This window comes from Nerophis lumbriciformis, linkage group LG20 (genome assembly GCF_033978685.3).
Source record: "Nerophis lumbriciformis linkage group LG20, RoL_Nlum_v2.1, whole genome shotgun sequence".
Classification (NCBI taxonomy): Eukaryota; Metazoa; Chordata; class Actinopteri; order Syngnathiformes; family Syngnathidae; genus Nerophis; species Nerophis lumbriciformis.
Window position 1 is genome coordinate 8,692,501 of NC_084567.2, and position 17,804 is coordinate 8,710,304.

The following is a 17,804-nucleotide window of genomic DNA, read 5'->3' on the forward strand; positions in this document are numbered from 1 at the left end:
GTCCAAACTTTTCCAGAGATACACTTTGCGCATTAAAATTACTATATATCCTACTATAATAATCCAAAGTAGGTTCACGTATGTTAAGCCATCTGCACAAAACATCCACATCTTTACTTTGCATTACAAGTGACAAAGCACATTGCTGTTATCAATGGGTTATATTGCTAGATATAACTACTCATACCTGCCAACTTTTGAAATCAGAAAAACCTAGTAGCCAGGGGCCGCAGGCCCCGGTAGGTCCAGGACAAAGTCCTCGCCCCCCGACGCAAAATGATTATTAGCATTCAGACAGGTTAAAATGTTGCTAAAACCATCACTTTTCTATCAGTCACAGTGACTTTTCAAAACAAAAATATTACAGCAAAAATCATATGGGTTGATTGACATGTTTATTCTGTAAGCTAACTTCAATAGTTTGAAATTATTTTGACAGTTAATGCCAGTTATCCTGTCAACCTTTCACAAGACTTCAATTTGTTAATTGAAAGTATAAACAGTATAAACACTTTTTACAGTAAACAAATGGTAAAACAGTACTAAACAATTCCATTAAAAAAAAAAAATTGGTGTCATTATTAACTTTCTGTCCAAGCTTGTATAATCTACTGCCTTGTTCAATTGTAAAAAATATTCTGTGCCTAAAATTCACATTTCTATCACAATTATCATACTGTAAACATGGTAAGCTAACTTCATTAAAATTAATAGTCCTGTCAATAGCATGGAATTACAATTCAAATGTAGTTTTTTTGTAAGCCTTTCAAAAGAATTCAAAATATGAAAAATTAATGAAAATTAATTTAAGCCATCAGACACTTGAAAAGTGGCACATCACATCTCTAATGTAATCATTTGAACTTTTCAACAGAAATAGCACTGCAAAAATATTAAGGACATACTTCTGTATTTTGGTAGTTATGCTGTCAACATTTAACAAGATTTCTTCAACTTGGACTTGAAAGCATAAATAGTATAAACAGTATAACAGTACTAAAAAATTCCAATAGATAACATTGGTGTCATTACCTTTTTGTGGCTAAAATCCGAAAAACGTTGAAAGTTTTCCACTTGTATCGCTAGCAACGGCATTAGACTTGTGTTTTTTTGTCCCAACGTGGTCTTTTACATCGCTAATTCCTCCGTGTCCGATCGAAAAAACTTGTCTGCACAAGGTGCAATTCGTGTAGTTTTCACCCTTTTTGGAACGGATAATTATTCCCGGATAGGCTTTTGAATATTCTTCACGGAATGACTGCAGTTTTCTTTTCGGTTTAAGACTCGTTTGCGATTTTTCTCCGGCTGATTCCATGATCGTTCGCTCGTTTGGAAACAATGGCAACTGGTGCCTCGTGCTTGGCAGCGGTGCTATAAATAGCCTCGCGCATGGCATTCGGAATGGCTCGATAGGAAGTTACGGGAAGCAGTGTCGATTGTCATTGTTGTTACGTGATTTCGTGAATAAAACTTAAAAAAAAAAAAAAAAAAATTTAATTAATGAAAAAACGTATTTTTTATCACTGCAACCGTAACCCGGAATAGGTTGATGAAAACCGTACTAATTACGGGAAAACCGGAGTAGTTGGCAGGTATGACTACTTAATGTTTTTTTTTTAGAATATGCAATGGAAAAACAAAAAAAGGTGCAGGCTAAAAATGACCCCTCACTGCACTTCATTGATGAGGTTTTCCCAATGGCCTTGTTCACCAACAAAAGTCTTCAATCAAAAGTTAAGAGTGATGTTAAATGTTCATGTATCCATTTCTGCCATCATTTATCGTGTTCCCTCGATTATTGCAGGGGTCAAGTTGCAGTTCTTGTGGTAAAGTGAATTTCCATGACGTGGGGATGATATTTTCAACATGACTCTCGCCAGATCCTCGTAGTTCGCTGAGCTTCACACAAGGATCTGGGCTCGGGGGCATTGCAAACTCCTTCAAGATAGCAAGGAATAATGAACCAATCAGGATCGCCGGGCGGGATTTCATAGATGTGACGTAGCGCCCAAGCGACTGTTTGATTCAAACAATGGCAGCACGCAGCGAGCAGTCGTGTGCTGACATTGATTCTGCATATTTTCTTTGCACAAACATCGATCGTCTACTGACATTGCTGCGTTTTTTCAGTAAAAGTTCTCTAACTTTTCGCTCTGTCGTTATCAAATATGTCAGCTGTTCTGTTTTGAATTTCCCAGTGTCGCTCTCATCAGCGTCCTGGGTTGATTTTGTTCTAAGTGGTTGAAGTAGCACGTCATTAAGATAACAGACAAGTGGTTTATCCAATCACATACAATGATTTTTTTACAAGGCCCCGCCTTCTGAAATACATTCTATTGAGAAGTCCTAGATCCTTGTGTGGAGCTCAGCGAACTACAAGGATCTGGCAAAAGTCAGGTTATGATATTTTATGATTTGTATGAAAATTACTTGCATTTAAAGGGGAACTTCACTTTTTTTTGCCTATCATTCACAGCCCCTTTGTGACACAGGAAGGGGTCGTTTTTATGCGGTCTAAATTGTAAAATATGGCTTGTGCCAGACGACTAAAAATGAAGCTAATGGGAATCATCTACTCCGCCTATAGAGCCCTCTAAAAAAAAAAAACATCAAATTAAAGCCAACAATACTCCATTTACCGTATTTTTCGGAGTATAAGTCGCACTGGAGTATAAGTCGCACCTGCCAACAATGCATAATAAAAAAGGAAAAAAACATATAAGTCGCACTGGAGCCCGGCCAAACTATGAAAAAAACTGCGACTTATAGTCCGAAAAATACGGTACATGTCGTGGCCTGAATTTCAACCAAGTATAAGAGACATTGTTAAAAGAGCAAACGGCAAGGAAGTATTTTTACTAACACGGTGCAACGATCATGCATTTATTACCTATTCTGTTTAATGTGTTTTATGTTGCACGATTGCACCAAAAAAAATTCCTAGTTGGTGTCTGTTGTCCTCTGTGTTTTTAAAATTTTGATTTCTATTTACGGTTTTAATTGGTTTTACCCTTTGAAATTGTTTTTAATCATATTTATTTTATATTGTTTTTAATTGTGTTTAATATTGTTGTGCAGCACTTTGGAAACATTTTGTTGTTTAAATGTGCTATATAAATAAAGTGGATTGGATTGGATTGGTGAACCCGGTTTTAAACAATGGCAATAAAAACTATTCTGATTCAGAGCTAACTAGCATATGCAGCCATTGACCTATTGAGCGGCTATGTCGCCTTTGAGTTGGGAAAAGTGAGTGTTAGTTTATAAATCATGCCTCACACTTGTATAGTAGAAGGTTGTGTCCATAAACCAAGATGGTCAACTAAGAAATCACATTTTTTTGAGATAATGAGTTATGTATTTAATATTTCTTTACTTACAATGGTATATTAATTATTTATTAATTTACTATTCTGTTACAGAGAACAAGGAAATGGGATACAATTGCTATATGAAAAGGGGGAGGATTAAATAAGCTCCGCTTCTTCCTACTCCTTTTCTGACGTGCTGTAATGAAACTGGAAATATGTGATGCATTACATTGTATCGTATGCATGTTCAAAATAAACTGAACTTTAGACATTAGGAAGACGTAACAAGATACTACTTTGCTCCCACATTTTAATTTTTTACCTGAGGATTATGAATAATTCATCATCTAAAAACAGGGAACACAAGTCTGGTGCTGAAAGATATAAACATCCCATCAGTCGGCATCCCAGTGAGAGTGGACATTGTACGGTAAGTGATGGCTTTATATTGTTTGCATTTCTTGTGTAGCACTTAGCAATACTGCTACATGATGCTAAGTGCGTCACTAGTGCTTATTACGCGGCTATTAAAACTTGTAGTTCATCCTTATATTCAGGCTCAGATCATCATTTGGACCAAGGCAGTCATAGATGCTCATTAAGTCTGCCATGATTAATACCAGTAGTTATTGAAGGAAATAGTGAACGTTGTAAAAAGTATGCACTGCTGGGGATAGGTTGATTGGCAACACTAAATTGGCCCTAGTGTGTGAATGTGAGTGGGAATGTTGTCTGTCTATCTGTGTTGGCCCTGTGATGAGGTGGCGACTTGTCCAGGGTGTACCCCGCTTTCCGTCCGAATGCAGCTGAGATAGGCTCCAACGACCCCAAAAGGGACAAGCGGTAGAAAATGGATGGATGCCGTAATGCTTAAAAAAAATGTGCAAAGTCCAGTAAATATTACATGCTATTATGAGTGTGCCTATTAATACATTACATATATACTTACAGCGTGTATACAAAGCGAAGGATTTTGGATGTTTATTTGAAACACTTTATAGTCAAAATAGGGATTGTGGATAATAGGCAAAATTCCTCAAAAAAGTTTTACTAATATGTTTACGAACAAAAAATACCATTAAAGATTACTCAACAGTTCACAAAAGCGCAAATGCAGCGGGAAAAGTGTTGGAACATAAATGTTTAAGATGGACAAACGCCTTTTAAGTGTAAAACATACACGGAGAATGTCTGCAAACTGTGGATGACAGAGCAAACAGCGGACAATAAGGAAAGCTTTGGTGGTGTTTTTTTCTACCATAATTCTTACCGTTAGTTATAAGTGATTAAACAGTACAGTCATTCGACAATGAGCTCAGAGTATGTGCTATTATGCCATCTAATGCTTACTTCCAAATCTGTGCAATGTAAAACCAGTAAAACATCGGTAAAGTACCGTATTTTTCGGAGTATAAGTCGCACCTGCCGAAAATGCATAATAAAGAAGGAAAAAAACATAAGTTGCACTGGAGTATAAGTCGCATTTTTTGGGGAAATTTATTTGATAAAACCCAACACCAAGAATAGACATTTGAAAGGCAATTTAAAATAAATAAAGAATAGTGAACAACAGGCTGAATAAGTGTACGTTATACGAGGCATAAATAACCAACTGAGAACGTGCCTGGTATGTTAACGTAACATATTATGGTAAGAGTCATTCAAATAACTATAACATATAGAACATGCTATACGTTTACCAAACAATCTGTCACTCCTAATCGCTAAATCCCATGAAATCTTATACGTCTTGTCCAGGGGTCGGCAACCTTTACCAGTCAAAGAGCCATTTTGACCAGTTTCACAAATTAAAGAAAACAATGGGAGCCACGATAATTTTTTGAAATTTATAATGAAATAACACTGCGTACAAAGTTTTTTTTTGCTTTGTGCTATGTATAAAACCAAGGGTCTCAGATACGCGGCCCACACCTTGATATGAAAATTGAATGTTAGTGCGGCCCGCGGGTTTTATATGAATGGCACTTGGCAGCGTCACGCGTGCCGTGATGGTACAGCATTTAGCACCCACTACAACTAGCGTGCCTGATCAGCCACACGTTGTATGAGACTTCTGCTTGCTCACGTAGGCGACAGCAAAGCATACTTGGTCAACAACCACACAGGTTACACTGACGGTGGCGGTATAAAAAAAACGTTAACACTCTTACTAATAATGCGCCACACTGTGAACCCACACCAAACAGGAATGACAAACACATTTCTGGAGAACATCTGCACCGTAACACAACAGAACAAATACCCAGAATCCCATGCAGGCCTATCTGCATGGGATTCTGGGGGGGGGGTTGATGTGTGAGGGAACAGGGTTGGGGTGGGGGCGGGGTTTGGTGGTAGCAGGGGTGTATAATGTAGCCCGGAAGAGTCAGGGCTGTATGGGATTCTGGGTATTTGTTATGTTGTGTTAAGGTGCAGATGTTCTCCCGAAATGTGTATGTCATTCTTGTTTGGTTTTGGTTCAAAGTGTGGCGCATTATTAGTAAGAGTGTTAAAGTTGTTTTATATGGTCACCGTCAGTGTAACCTGTGTGGCTGTTGACCAAGTATGCTTTGCTGTCACGTACATGTGCAGGCAGAAGATGCATACTGTATAACAAGGGGTTGGGCTGGCACGCTGTTAATACAGATTGTAGAGGGCGTCAAATACTGTACAATTATGGCACGCCCTTATTATAACTAAGGGTGAAAATCGGAGAATATTAATCCCAGGAGTTTTCCGCGAGAGGCACTGAAATACGGAATTCTCCGGGGAAAATCGGGGGGGTCGGCAAGTAAGCTGCTGAGCCGCATCAGAGTGATCAAAGAGCTGCATGCGGCTCCGGAGCCGCGGGTTGCCGACCCCTGGTCTAGCCTCTTACGTGAATGAGCTAAATAATATTTAATATTTTACGGTAATGTGTTAATAATTTCACACATAAGTCGCTCCTGAGTATAAGTCGCACCCCCAGCCAAACTATGAAAAAAACTGCGACTTATAGTCCGAAAAATACGGTAATTGTTTTTCAATTGCTGTTGAAATCCTGTGCTTCTTTTAGGTAACGATTAGAACGATTTAAAACACTGTTGGCAAATTCATTAAATCACAAGTTAATTCAATGTTAAAAAAAAAAATTTGCCTCAAAACATTGCAACTTGAGCAGCAACTTTCTGAAAAAGCTACAGCAAATTCAGGCAAGTTAGACAAAGGATTAAAAAAAAACATCCTGGAGGGACTGAAAATGTGTTTTCTGTTAAAATTTTGGGTGTCTGGAACTGAACATTCTGAATGGGAAAATAATTTGAGTTTACCAATGTACTGTAACCGAGATGAACTACAAGCATTCAAAAAATGATGAAAGCTCCCAGGGGTCACCTTCAGGGCACAGAGGCCAGTCTGCAGGCCATGCCCGATTATGACAGTATCAGCGCTGATGAAGCTCAGCAGGGTCTTCTGCACATCGGAAAGAGAGGTGTGGTTGCCCCTCATCTCCTTCTCGCTGATCCCGGAGAACCTGTGGAGGTGCACACGGGACATACGGGTCACAAGTAAAAAAAACAAAAAACTTTCACCTCCCCGCTGGGCTTTCTTAATTAGCATGTCACCTGGTGTTATAGTCGATGACCTCGTTGTGTGGTTTGACGAAGGTGTCGTAAACCACTTGGAGGCTGGAGTTGACCACGGTCACTCTGGACAGCTCCCGACTGTGGATGGTGTAACACTTAACCGCAAGCAAAGAGCAGATTGAATGTGCTTAACGATGTAAAAACATGTCAACAACATAATTAAAGATAAATCTTGTAAAAATGTCCTGTGATGCAAATTTTTTTTTTTTTTTTTTTTTTTTTTTTTTTAAATGACGTTCTATCAGTGATAGGTTTATGAGCAAAATATTTTCTCCACTTTGAGAAGAGGCACTCAAGTTTTCTATGACAAAGGACATAATACCATCGCTGACCCACCCCGCATTAACGCTCACCATGTTTTATATATATATATATAAAAAAAAAAAAAAAAACAAACAGGCTTCGCTACACCTTTTAAAATAAAGACAGCCATCTATCAGTCAGCTACAGACCTGTGTGGAGGAAGTATGACCATTCGAACTGCGTACAGACCAAGAGTTACTAACATACTTGCCAATCTTAAGACCTCCGATTTCGGGAGGTGGGGGTGGGGGTGGGAGCGTGGTTAAGAGGGGAGGAGTATATTTACAGCTAGAATACATAGTCAAGTATTTCATATATAAATAAATCTTAAGGAATATAACATAACTTGGCTTCTGAGAGCTTCAAAATGTAATGAATAAAATGCTAAAGTTGTTGATAAACAAGCAATTATTTTAATAATTAAATATGGTCATTTTAAATTAATTATTATCCATCCATCCATTTTCTACCGCTTATTCCCTTAGGCTCCAGCGCCCCCCGCGACCCTGATCTCATTTAAAATTTATTATTTTAATGTTTATTATAAAGTATAATTCTATGGCTGGATGTAATAAGAAGTCAGAAAAAATAAAAATAAAAATACAATTAATTTTAAAGTTTTTAGCAAAATATAGTAAAAAATTTTTTAATTTTTTTAAAAATTAATAAATATATTTATTTTTAGGTAAGATAAACATAATAATACAATTTATCTCTAGTCTGGATGATTTAGTTCTTGTCACCCTGTTGTCCTCCCGTCTCTTCCCCGAGGGTGGCTCCATGAGCTGGGCAAATGCCTGGAGATACCCTACGTCAACAACACGATCGGCGGTCCGTCGGTGCGCAGCTCGTACATCGTCGCCCTCTACTTGACCCTCAGCAGCCTGACCAGCGTCGGCTTTGGCAACGTGTGCGCCAACACGGACGCCGAGAAGATCTTCTCCATCTGCACCATGCTCATCGGCGGTATGCCGGACGCCTCGTATGGAATAACGTGATTGGCCAGGCACGCTGTTTATATCGTGGGAAAGCGGACGTGAAAAAAGGCTGTCCTCACTCAGGTCCGCAAGGAGCTGGAGGGGGCGTGGCCTAAAATCAGGAGATTTTCGGGAGTTGCATTTACTTCTGTGTGTGAAAAGCCGTTGATATTATGTGACTGGGCCAGCACGCAAAGGCAGTGCCTTTAAGGTTTATTGGCGCTCTGTACTTCTCCCTACGTCCGTGTACACAGCAGCGTTTTAAAAAGTCACACTTTTACTTTTTGAAACAGATACCGATCATTTTGAAACATCCATCCATCCATTGTCTACCGCTTATTCCCTTTTGGGGTCGCGGGGGGCGCTGGAGCCTATCTCAGAGATACCAATAATTTCCGATATTACATTTTAAAGCATTTATCGGCCGATAATATCGGACTGCCGATATTATCTCTAATCACAACCAAAAGAAAAATTATGTTAAGGAAAATAGTACACAATACAAAGAAAAATACTAAAACAATAAATAAAATGGCTCAATAAAGTATTGACAAAGTTGCACTTCAATACTGAACATGTAGGCAGAGGTAGAGACGTACATTACTTAACTGACTAATCAAGTTAGGACCTTTTTCCAAACAAAAGTGCATAGGAACAATATAAGCAGATGTATTAACAGGCCATATGCAAAAAAACAACTTACATTTGGCAGATTCCAAGCGAGGAAACACCAGGTGACATTACAACGTGACAAATGTCAAAGGTTTGCAGCACTAAGAAATGCTACTTTTTCCAGAGTATTAAATGGCAGCAAGTTTGGCGATTTAGTGACTTGAACCCCACAGTCTGTGAGCAAACATTTTGTGCTGTTTGCACTTAACTTCCTCAGTGTGGACTGTCGGGTGGTTGTGTTCCAAGTGGGCCTGCAGGTGTGTTGTATTCGGGCACGTTCAACAAACTGGCTCCTCTGCTTTGATCGGCTCATCTTGTTCCAAAGGTTTAAAATGAAATATTGCCACACGGGTGCAGTGGCATTTGGTTTTGTGATCATTTTGTTCACGTTAGCTGCTACATGTGTTGCACTGTGTGAGGCCAGCGGGCCAGCGGCTCCGCCTCACCGCACAGAGTCCAAGACACTTAAGGACAAGATAATTCACTTCTTTTATTCCGCTATGGCACAAATGCTGAAAAGTGTGAATGCTCTTGAAGCATGCACTTGGTGATTTATCTACTTAATTTTCATTTGTTGGTTAATTGTCTTATCGAAATCGGCCCAGGCCGATTTATGAGAAGTGATAATAACATACTAGGTGTGCTCCAAAACCTACTATCATCTCAACTTCTACAAGACTTGAAAATAATCAAAAAGTTACCATTTCACAGTCGAGTGCGTAGATTCCTGGGCAGCTGACATCTGTGGGACTTTTTGGGACTGTCCATTTGAATCCCTCCAGGCTGAAGGAATCATGTACATGCAACTGTAGTAAAGAGAAGTGACAAATGAACAACAAAAGGAGTCTTTTAGGCCAACATGAAGCAGGTGGTTGACAACCGCACCTTAAAAAGTTGGCATCCGGGTGCGCCCATGACTCCCTGACAGCAGCTGTAGCGCGTCTCCACCCCACCTGGCACTGTGGCATGAAAACCAAGTCAAATGGCGCCAACAACATTGTGTTTTATGGATTAGAGGAGGGAACTAATGACCTCTTTTCTCCACTCCTTTGCCATAGTGATAATTGCACTCCTCTGTGCGGGTGTGTTTGCCCGTTTTGCTAACAGAGTATGTCGCTCCACATCGACAGCAAATCCTCTTGAAGGCTGTTCAGAGACACAAAAAGGCCCTCATGAATGGCCAAACACAAATGGAAACAAAATGGCATGCAGGTCAAAGGCGCCCTCTGGTGATAGAGAAGAATTACTGCAATAAGTCTGTCCAACGCTCTCTTACGGTCATTGTTGCCCTTCTTGTTGTCCGCAAAAAGGACAGCACAGCCAGCCTTCTGCGGGTGTTGCACAGGGTAGTTGTTCTCAATCAGCTGCTCCTCCGTCAGAATGTAATCCCTCAAAATCTCATACAAAGATGTGTCATCTGCCACGGAAAAGAACACGCATCAGAATCATTGCCTGAATGGATGAATTAGGGGTATCCCGGTACAACTGTTCAATACGATATCGTTGTAGGAGCCTTAAATATTGGCTGATGAAAATATCCTGATACAATATTAGCACAAATCATAGTACATGTTTTCATTATTTTCTAGTGTGGAACGTTAGAAAAGGCTTAGTCAAGGGAAATGAGTCAGAGCGTCTGGAATGGACTTGCCCGGTCTTTAAAGGGGAACATTATCACCAGACCTATGTAAGCGTCAATATATACCTTGATGTTGCAGAAAAAAGACCATATATTTTTTTAACCGATTTCCGAACTCTAAATGGGTGAATTTTGGCGAATTAAACGCCTTTCTAATATTCGCTCTCGGAACGATGACGTGACGTCACATCGGGAAGCAATCCGCCATTTTCTCAAACACATTACAAACACCGAGTCAAATCAGCTCTGTTATTTTCCGTTTTTTCGACTGTTTTCCGTACCTTGGAGACATCATGCCTCGTCGGTGTGTTGTCGGAGGGTGTAACAACACGAACAGGGACGGATTAAAGTTGCACCAGTGGCCCAAAGATGCGAAAGTGGCAAGAAATTGGACGTTTGTTCCGCACACTTTACCGACGAAAGCTATGCTACGACAGAGATGGGAAGAATGTGTGGATATCCTGCGACACTCAAAGCAGATGCATTTCCAACGATAAAGTCAAAGAAATCTGCCGCCAGACCCCCATTGAATCTGCCGGAGTGTGTGAGCAATTCAGGGACGAATTCGTCCTCGCTTTCTCCCGTGTCGCTGGCTGTCGTGTCGTTTTCGTCGGTTTCGCTTGCATACGGTTCAAACCGATATGGTTCAATAGCTTCAGTTTCTTCTTCAATTTCGTTTTCGCTACCTGCCTCCACACTACAACCATCCGTTTCAATACATGCGTAATCTGTTGAATCGCTTAAGCCGCTGAAATCCGAGTCTGAATCCGAGCTAATGTCGCTATAGCTTGCTGTTCTATGCGCCATGTTTGTTTGTGTTGGCATCACTATGTGACGTCACAGGAAAATGGATGGGTGGATACAGGTAAAAGCCAGTAAATTAGAATATTTTGAAAAACTTGATTTATTTCAGTAATTGCATTCAAAAGGTGTAACTTGTACATTATATTTATTCATTGCACACAGACTGATGCATTCAAATGTTTATTTCATTTAATTTTGATGATTTGAAGTGGCAACAAATGAAAATCCAAAATTCCGTGTGTCACAAAATTAGAATATTACTTAAGGCTAATACAAAAAAGGGATTTTTAGAAATGTTGGCCAACTGAAAAGTATGAAAATGAAAAATATGAGCATGTACAATACTCAATACTTGGTTGGAGCTCCTTTTGCCTCAATTACTGCGTTAATGCGGCGTGGCATGGAGTTGATGAGTTTCTGGCACTGCTCAGGTGTTATGAGAGCCCAGGTTGCTCTGATAGTGGCCTTCAACTCTTCTGCGTTTTTGGGTCTGGCATTCTGCATCTTCCTTTTCACAATACCCCACAGATTTTCTATGGGGCTAAGGTCAGGGGAGTTGGCGGGCCAATTTAGAACAGAAATACCATGGTCCGTAAACCAGGCACGGGTAGATTTTGCGCTGTGTGCAGGCGCCAAGTCCTGTTGGAACTTGAAATCTCCATCTCCATAGAGCAGGTCAGCAGCAGGAAGCATGAAGTGCTCTAAAACTTGCTGGTAGACGGCTGCGTTGACCCTGGATCTCAGGAAACAGAGTGGACCGACACCAGCAGATGACATGGCACCCCAAACCATCACTGATGGTGGAAACTTTACACTAGACTTCAGGCAACGTGAATCCTGTGCCTCTCCTGTCTTCCTCCAGACTCTGGGACCTCGATTTCCAAAGGAAATGCAAAATTTGCTTTAGTCAGAAAACATGACTTTGGACCACTCAGCAGCAGTCCAGCTGGTGTCGGTCCACTCTGTTTCCTGAGATCCAGGGTCAACGCAGCCGTCTACCAGCAAGTTTTAGAGCACTTCATGCTTCCTGCACTTTTTATTATTTTGCCTATCATTCACAAAATCTCAGACAAAAACACATGTTTTCTATCTATTCCACTTAAAGCCCTCTAAAAAGTATCCAAAAACCGCCAACAAGCTCATCGAGAGAATGCCAAGAGTGTGCAAAGCAGTAATCAGAGCAAATGGTGGCTATTTTGAAGAAACTACAATATAAAACAGGTTTTCAGTTATTTCACCTTTTTTGTTAAGTACATAACTCCGCGTGTTCATTATAACAATCTTGGGTTTTTTTGACACCACTATCTTTCGATATTCTTTTTCTGCTGACATCTGACTGATATACAATATCAATATCGCATCAGGACACCCCTAAATGAATAAAATAATGAATATGCACAAGTAAATCTCACCGTTTCCTCTGAGCTTCTTCCGGTTGAGTGGAATATTTCCTTTGTGGGTTTTGCTGTTGACTTGATCCTCATCTGCATCAGCAAAAAGGAGAATCAGCAAAGTCAGCAAAACGCATCATTTAACCCCCCCCAACCTCCCAGGAGTTCTTCACCTTTGGCGGCAACGGGTTTTTTCAACCTCTTAAGCACGTTCACAGCAACGCTCAGATACTTCAGTTTGTTGCTGCTACGATTGTACAGCGCCTTCTCCTCGGCCAGCGCCTGTCAATCAAATGACGTGGGGGTGTCACGGAGCGTCACCATGGACTTGGGGGCGCACCGGCTTACCTTTTCAAAGGCCTCATTGACATTGGTGGTGGTGGCGAGGAAGGCCTCCATGAACATGGTGACGTAGCGCTGTCTGACATCATGAGGGACTTTGTCTCTGCTCGCCTCGCCCTGCGCCTTCCCCTTTCGCTTGGAGGCTACCGGCTTTTAAAGAAAACTCAGTAGTGTGGAATTTTTCAAAGATTTTACACGCATTCGTACCTTCGTGGTGGCTTGTCCGTTTGTGTTACTGGCAGCGGTTGAAAACAGTGATGACGCCGATGGCTGAGAGGGTCTACGTGCAGCGGGGGGAATGAGCAGAGGCGCGCCCGCGCGATACCTTGGCGTGCTCACAACAGCGGGCGACGTGAACGTGGGGGGCCTGACTGTGACTGAGCTTGTATGCACTCGAGTGATGGGCGTAAGAACGGAGGAGACCACACTGCAGGCAGAGGTGAGCGGGATGGTGCCCTGAGGGAGGATCAGGCGCAGGTTATTGCCCACGTTGAGCACAGCCGAGCCCAGAGGAACATAGTTGACTGCTGTGAGGACAGAGCATTTCGTTAATAATCGGTTATCAAACCATTTCTCTGTATAGTATTTAAAGTTGCCCATTAATTCAAAAATGACTTTAATGGTTTTCTAAGGGTGATGTGTATCCCTAGATCACGTGTGTCAAACTCATTTATATATATATATATATATATATATATATATATATATATATATATATATATATATATATATGGTGTGTTAAAAACTGCTTCATTTAAGACTGATGATTAAAACATTGCATTATTGCACGACAATGTTCACAAAAACAGCCTTATCCAAGTTTGTCGGTAGTTTTTGAGGACCAGAAAATAGCATTTGGAGTGAGAAAATAAAATAGCTTCATCCAAAGAAAAAATAAATAAATAAATAAAACTCATTTTATGTGGCCCGCAAAGGCCTGGAATTACCATGTGTCTATTTGTTTCTAAATGTAGTCAACTTTATATTTCTATTTCTCCTCCTCCTATCCAGATCGCAAAAAGCCGCTGCCTGACCAGGGCTCAGAAAATCTGCAAAGACTCCTCCCACCCCCACCAAGGACTGTTTTCACTGCTGGACTCTAGAAAGAGGTTCCGCAGCCTCCGAAGCAGAACCTCCAGGTTCTGTAACAGCTTCTTCCCTCAGGCCGTAAGACTCTTGAACGCATCATAATTAAATTATCTCTTCAACTCCCCACAAAATGGATTAACTCGCTGGAATAAAAAAGACTCGCTGGAATAAAAAAGACAATATAACATACAGAACCCCATCATCATAAACACACAAACAGTTAAAACTTTTAAATACCTGGGCGTAACCTTGGACAATAAACTCACCTTTGATCAGCACACCACGGACATTCAAAAAAGAAGTCAACAAAGACTGTCAGCCATCCGAAAACTTAAAGGACTATACGTTGCACCTCATCTCCTGTTATTACTTTACCAAAACATTGTTCAACCCATCCTTCTGTACTGTTCCACATGTTTTTTCACCATGCTTTCTGTAACCAACCGAACCAAACTCACACGCATTACAAACATAGCAGCTAAAATCATCGGCCTACCCACACCCAACATTTCAGACTTAAACCACAGGTCCATCACCCGACTGGCAAAAACAATAGTCCAGGATATCACTCACCCACTACACCAATACATCATCTCACTACCATCAGGGCGCAGGTACAGAACTATCAAATTCCGGAGGGCCCGCCTCAGGAAAAGCCTTATCCCTGCAGCTATAGCCGCCCTTAACAGCAGGCCCGGCCGACCTGTCTGACAAGCCTGTAAATGTGTGTTGGTCATGTATGATGTCTTTTTGTTATTTTTTTGTGATGTGTAATGTCTAGTGTTTAAATGTACGGCAGTGACAATGAATTTCCCCAAGGGGACCAATAAATCTAAATCTATACATCCATAAATGTGGACGCATGTAAAAAAGTGCAATATATTTATCTGTACAGTAATCCATTTATTTATATATATTTATTTATTTTATATATTATTTATATATATATTTGTTTATTTATATATGCACCTTATTGCTTTTTTATCCTGCACTACCATGAGCTTATGTAACGAAATGTCATTCTTATCTGTGCTGTAAAGTTCAAATTTGAATGACAATAAAAAGGAAGTCTAAGTCTAATTTGGACAGAAAAAAATACATGTATTGTATGCAATTTCACATTTCAAACTTAATCTAAATATTGCAACAAATATTAACGCACATTCCAAACATCAAAATAAGTACCGTATTTTCCGCACTATAAAGCGCACCGACAAACCTCCAATTTCCTCAAAAAGCTGACAGTGTGCCTTATAATCCGGTGCGCCTTATATTTGGACCAATATTGAGCCACAACAGGTCTCGCGACTACGGTAACTACACCGACTTCATTTTCCCCCTTCTACGGCTGCTTACCGTAAAATAACTTCTACGGGGGAAAATGAAGTCGGCGGCTGCTTACTGTAGAATAACTTCTACGGGGGAAAATGAAGTCGGCGGCTGCTTACCGTAGAAGAAGAACTACTTCTACGGGGGAAAATGAAGTCGGCGGCTGCTTACCGTAGAAGAAGAACTACTTCTACGGGAGGAAATGAAGTCGGCGGCTGCTTACCGTAGAATAACTTCTTCTACGGGGGAGAATGAAGTCGGCGGCTGCTTACCGTAGGAGAAGAACTACTTCTACGGGGGAAAATGAAGTCGGCGGCTGCTTACCGTGGAAGAAGTTGGGGGAAAATGAAGTCGGCGGCTGCTTACCGTAGAAGAACTTCTTCTACGGTGTAAAATGAAGTCGACGGCTGCTTACCGTAGAAGAAGAACTACTTCTACGGGGGGAAATGAAGTCGGCGGCTGCTTACCGTAGAAGAACTTCTTCTACGGTGTAAAATGAAGTCGACGGCTGCTTACCGTAGAAGAAGAACTACTTCTACGGGGGGAAATGAAGTCGGCGGCTGCTTACCGTAGAATAACTTCTTCTACGGGGGAAAATGAAGTCGGCGGCTGCTTACCGTAGAAGAACTACTTCTACGGGGGAAAATGAAGTCGGCGGCTGCTTACCGTAGAATAACTTCTACGGGGGAAAATGAAATCGGCGACTGCTTACCGTAGAAGAACTACTTCTACGGGGGAAAATGAAGTCGGCGGCTGCTTACCGTAGAAGAAGAACTACTTCTACGGGGGAAAATGAAGTCGGCGGCTGCTTACCGTAGAAGAAGAACTTCTACGGGGGAAAATGAAGTCCTGTAGTTGCGAGACCTAAACTTTATGTAAACACCCAAAAATGGCTCTTATTAAGAGACACGCTTACGACGCAGAGTTTAAACTCAAGGTGATCAGTCACGTAGTAGAACACGGGAATAGAGCAGCAGCGAGAGAATTTAACATTAACGAATCAATGGTGCGGAAGTGGAGGAAGCAACATGATGACCTGCGCCAAGTAAAGAAGACTAAACAGTTTCCGAGAGAACAAAGCGAGATGGTTACAGTTGGAGGACGAACTCGAACAGTGGGTTGTTGAACAGAGAGCAGCAAGTAGAAGTGTCAGTACAATCACTATTTGTTGTTGACATTCCCTTTAACGCAGCTCCATCTAATGGATGCATAACGTAACCCTAGCCTCTACTGTAGCGTCTTATCTATGCGCCTTATAATGCGGTGCGCCTTATATGTGAACAAAGTTTTAAAATAGGCCATTAATTGAAGGTGCGTCTTATAATCCGGTGCGCCTTATAGTGCGAAAAATACGGTACTTCAATATCTGCTTGACTCATGATTTTGAAGCAACTTCTCCATCAAATTGTACAATGTAAAAATTATTTCTCAGTAAAAACTTGTAGCTCAGTTGCCAGAATTTTACCGTAAAAACACAAAACAAAAAGCGTAATATCCATCCATCCATTTTCTACCGCTTATTCCTTTTGGGGTCGCAGGGGGTGCTGGAGCCTATCTCAGCTACAATCGGGCGGAAGGCGGGGTACACCCTGGACAAGTGGCCACCTCAAAAGTGTAATATTGTTTTTCCATTTACAGTAATACACCGTAAAAACAACCATAGATTTTACAGTAAAACTGTGGTACTGTTCTCCCATTTACATTTACATTGTAAAAAACGTGGTACATTTTATGGTAAAATTTCGGCAGCTAAACATTACTCTAAAATCTACATGTTTTTCTTACAGTGTACGTAAAAATATAACAATGAATAATTGTATAATGAAGCAACTTCAAATGTATATATCATTCACTGTGACAAGTGGCCCTCTGAAGGCAGCCATAACTGTGATGTGGCCCCCAATTAAAACAATTTTGACACCCCTGCCCTAGATGAACCTCCCTAGTGTATATGCCCACTTCATGAGGACTGGCTTCACTACGCATTCCTAAAAGAAAAGCCGGGAGCTCTGCCAACTATCCATCAATCAGCTCCAGACATGTGAGCTCTAAGTGATTTCTAAACTAGCATGAAGTTGCTATCAAAATTGTCATGTTGGCACTCTGGCACACATAGCTATGTTAATGTTGGTGTCCTCCTGTCCCACTCGTTGTTGTATGTGATATACAGTATGGCATCTATATGTTGGACAAGTGCACGTTTACTGTGCGCAGTACTATCCCTCCTTTATCGCTGTTCATTGCTTCATTGACCGTAGTCAATACATTTTCATGAATTAAAAGCTATTCAAATGTAAATATGTTCATCGCGAGAGCATTATGAC

General features: G+C 40.9%; 1 protein-coding gene across 1 annotated transcript in view; it reads right to left on the reverse strand.

Moving 5' to 3' along the window:
• The window catches only part of LOC133619392 (uncharacterized), a 33,471-nt gene that overhangs the window by 1,108 nt on the left and 14,559 nt on the right, over window positions 1-17,804 (reverse strand). Inside the window, exons 7-16 of the mRNA XM_061980371.2 lie at window positions 13,270-13,589; window positions 13,069-13,212; window positions 12,894-13,002; window positions 12,742-12,813; window positions 10,163-10,303; window positions 9,919-10,032; window positions 9,772-9,845; window positions 9,588-9,692; window positions 6,914-7,029; window positions 6,684-6,822 (exon numbers count right to left, since the gene is read on the reverse strand). Of these exons, the coding sequence (XP_061836355.1) occupies window positions 6,684-6,822; window positions 6,914-7,029; window positions 9,588-9,692; window positions 9,772-9,845; window positions 9,919-10,032; window positions 10,163-10,303; window positions 12,742-12,813; window positions 12,894-13,002; window positions 13,069-13,212; window positions 13,270-13,589 (1,334 nt within the window). The remainder of the gene's footprint in view (window positions 1-6,683; window positions 6,823-6,913; window positions 7,030-9,587; window positions 9,693-9,771; window positions 9,846-9,918; window positions 10,033-10,162; window positions 10,304-12,741; window positions 12,814-12,893; window positions 13,003-13,068; window positions 13,213-13,269; window positions 13,590-17,804) is intronic.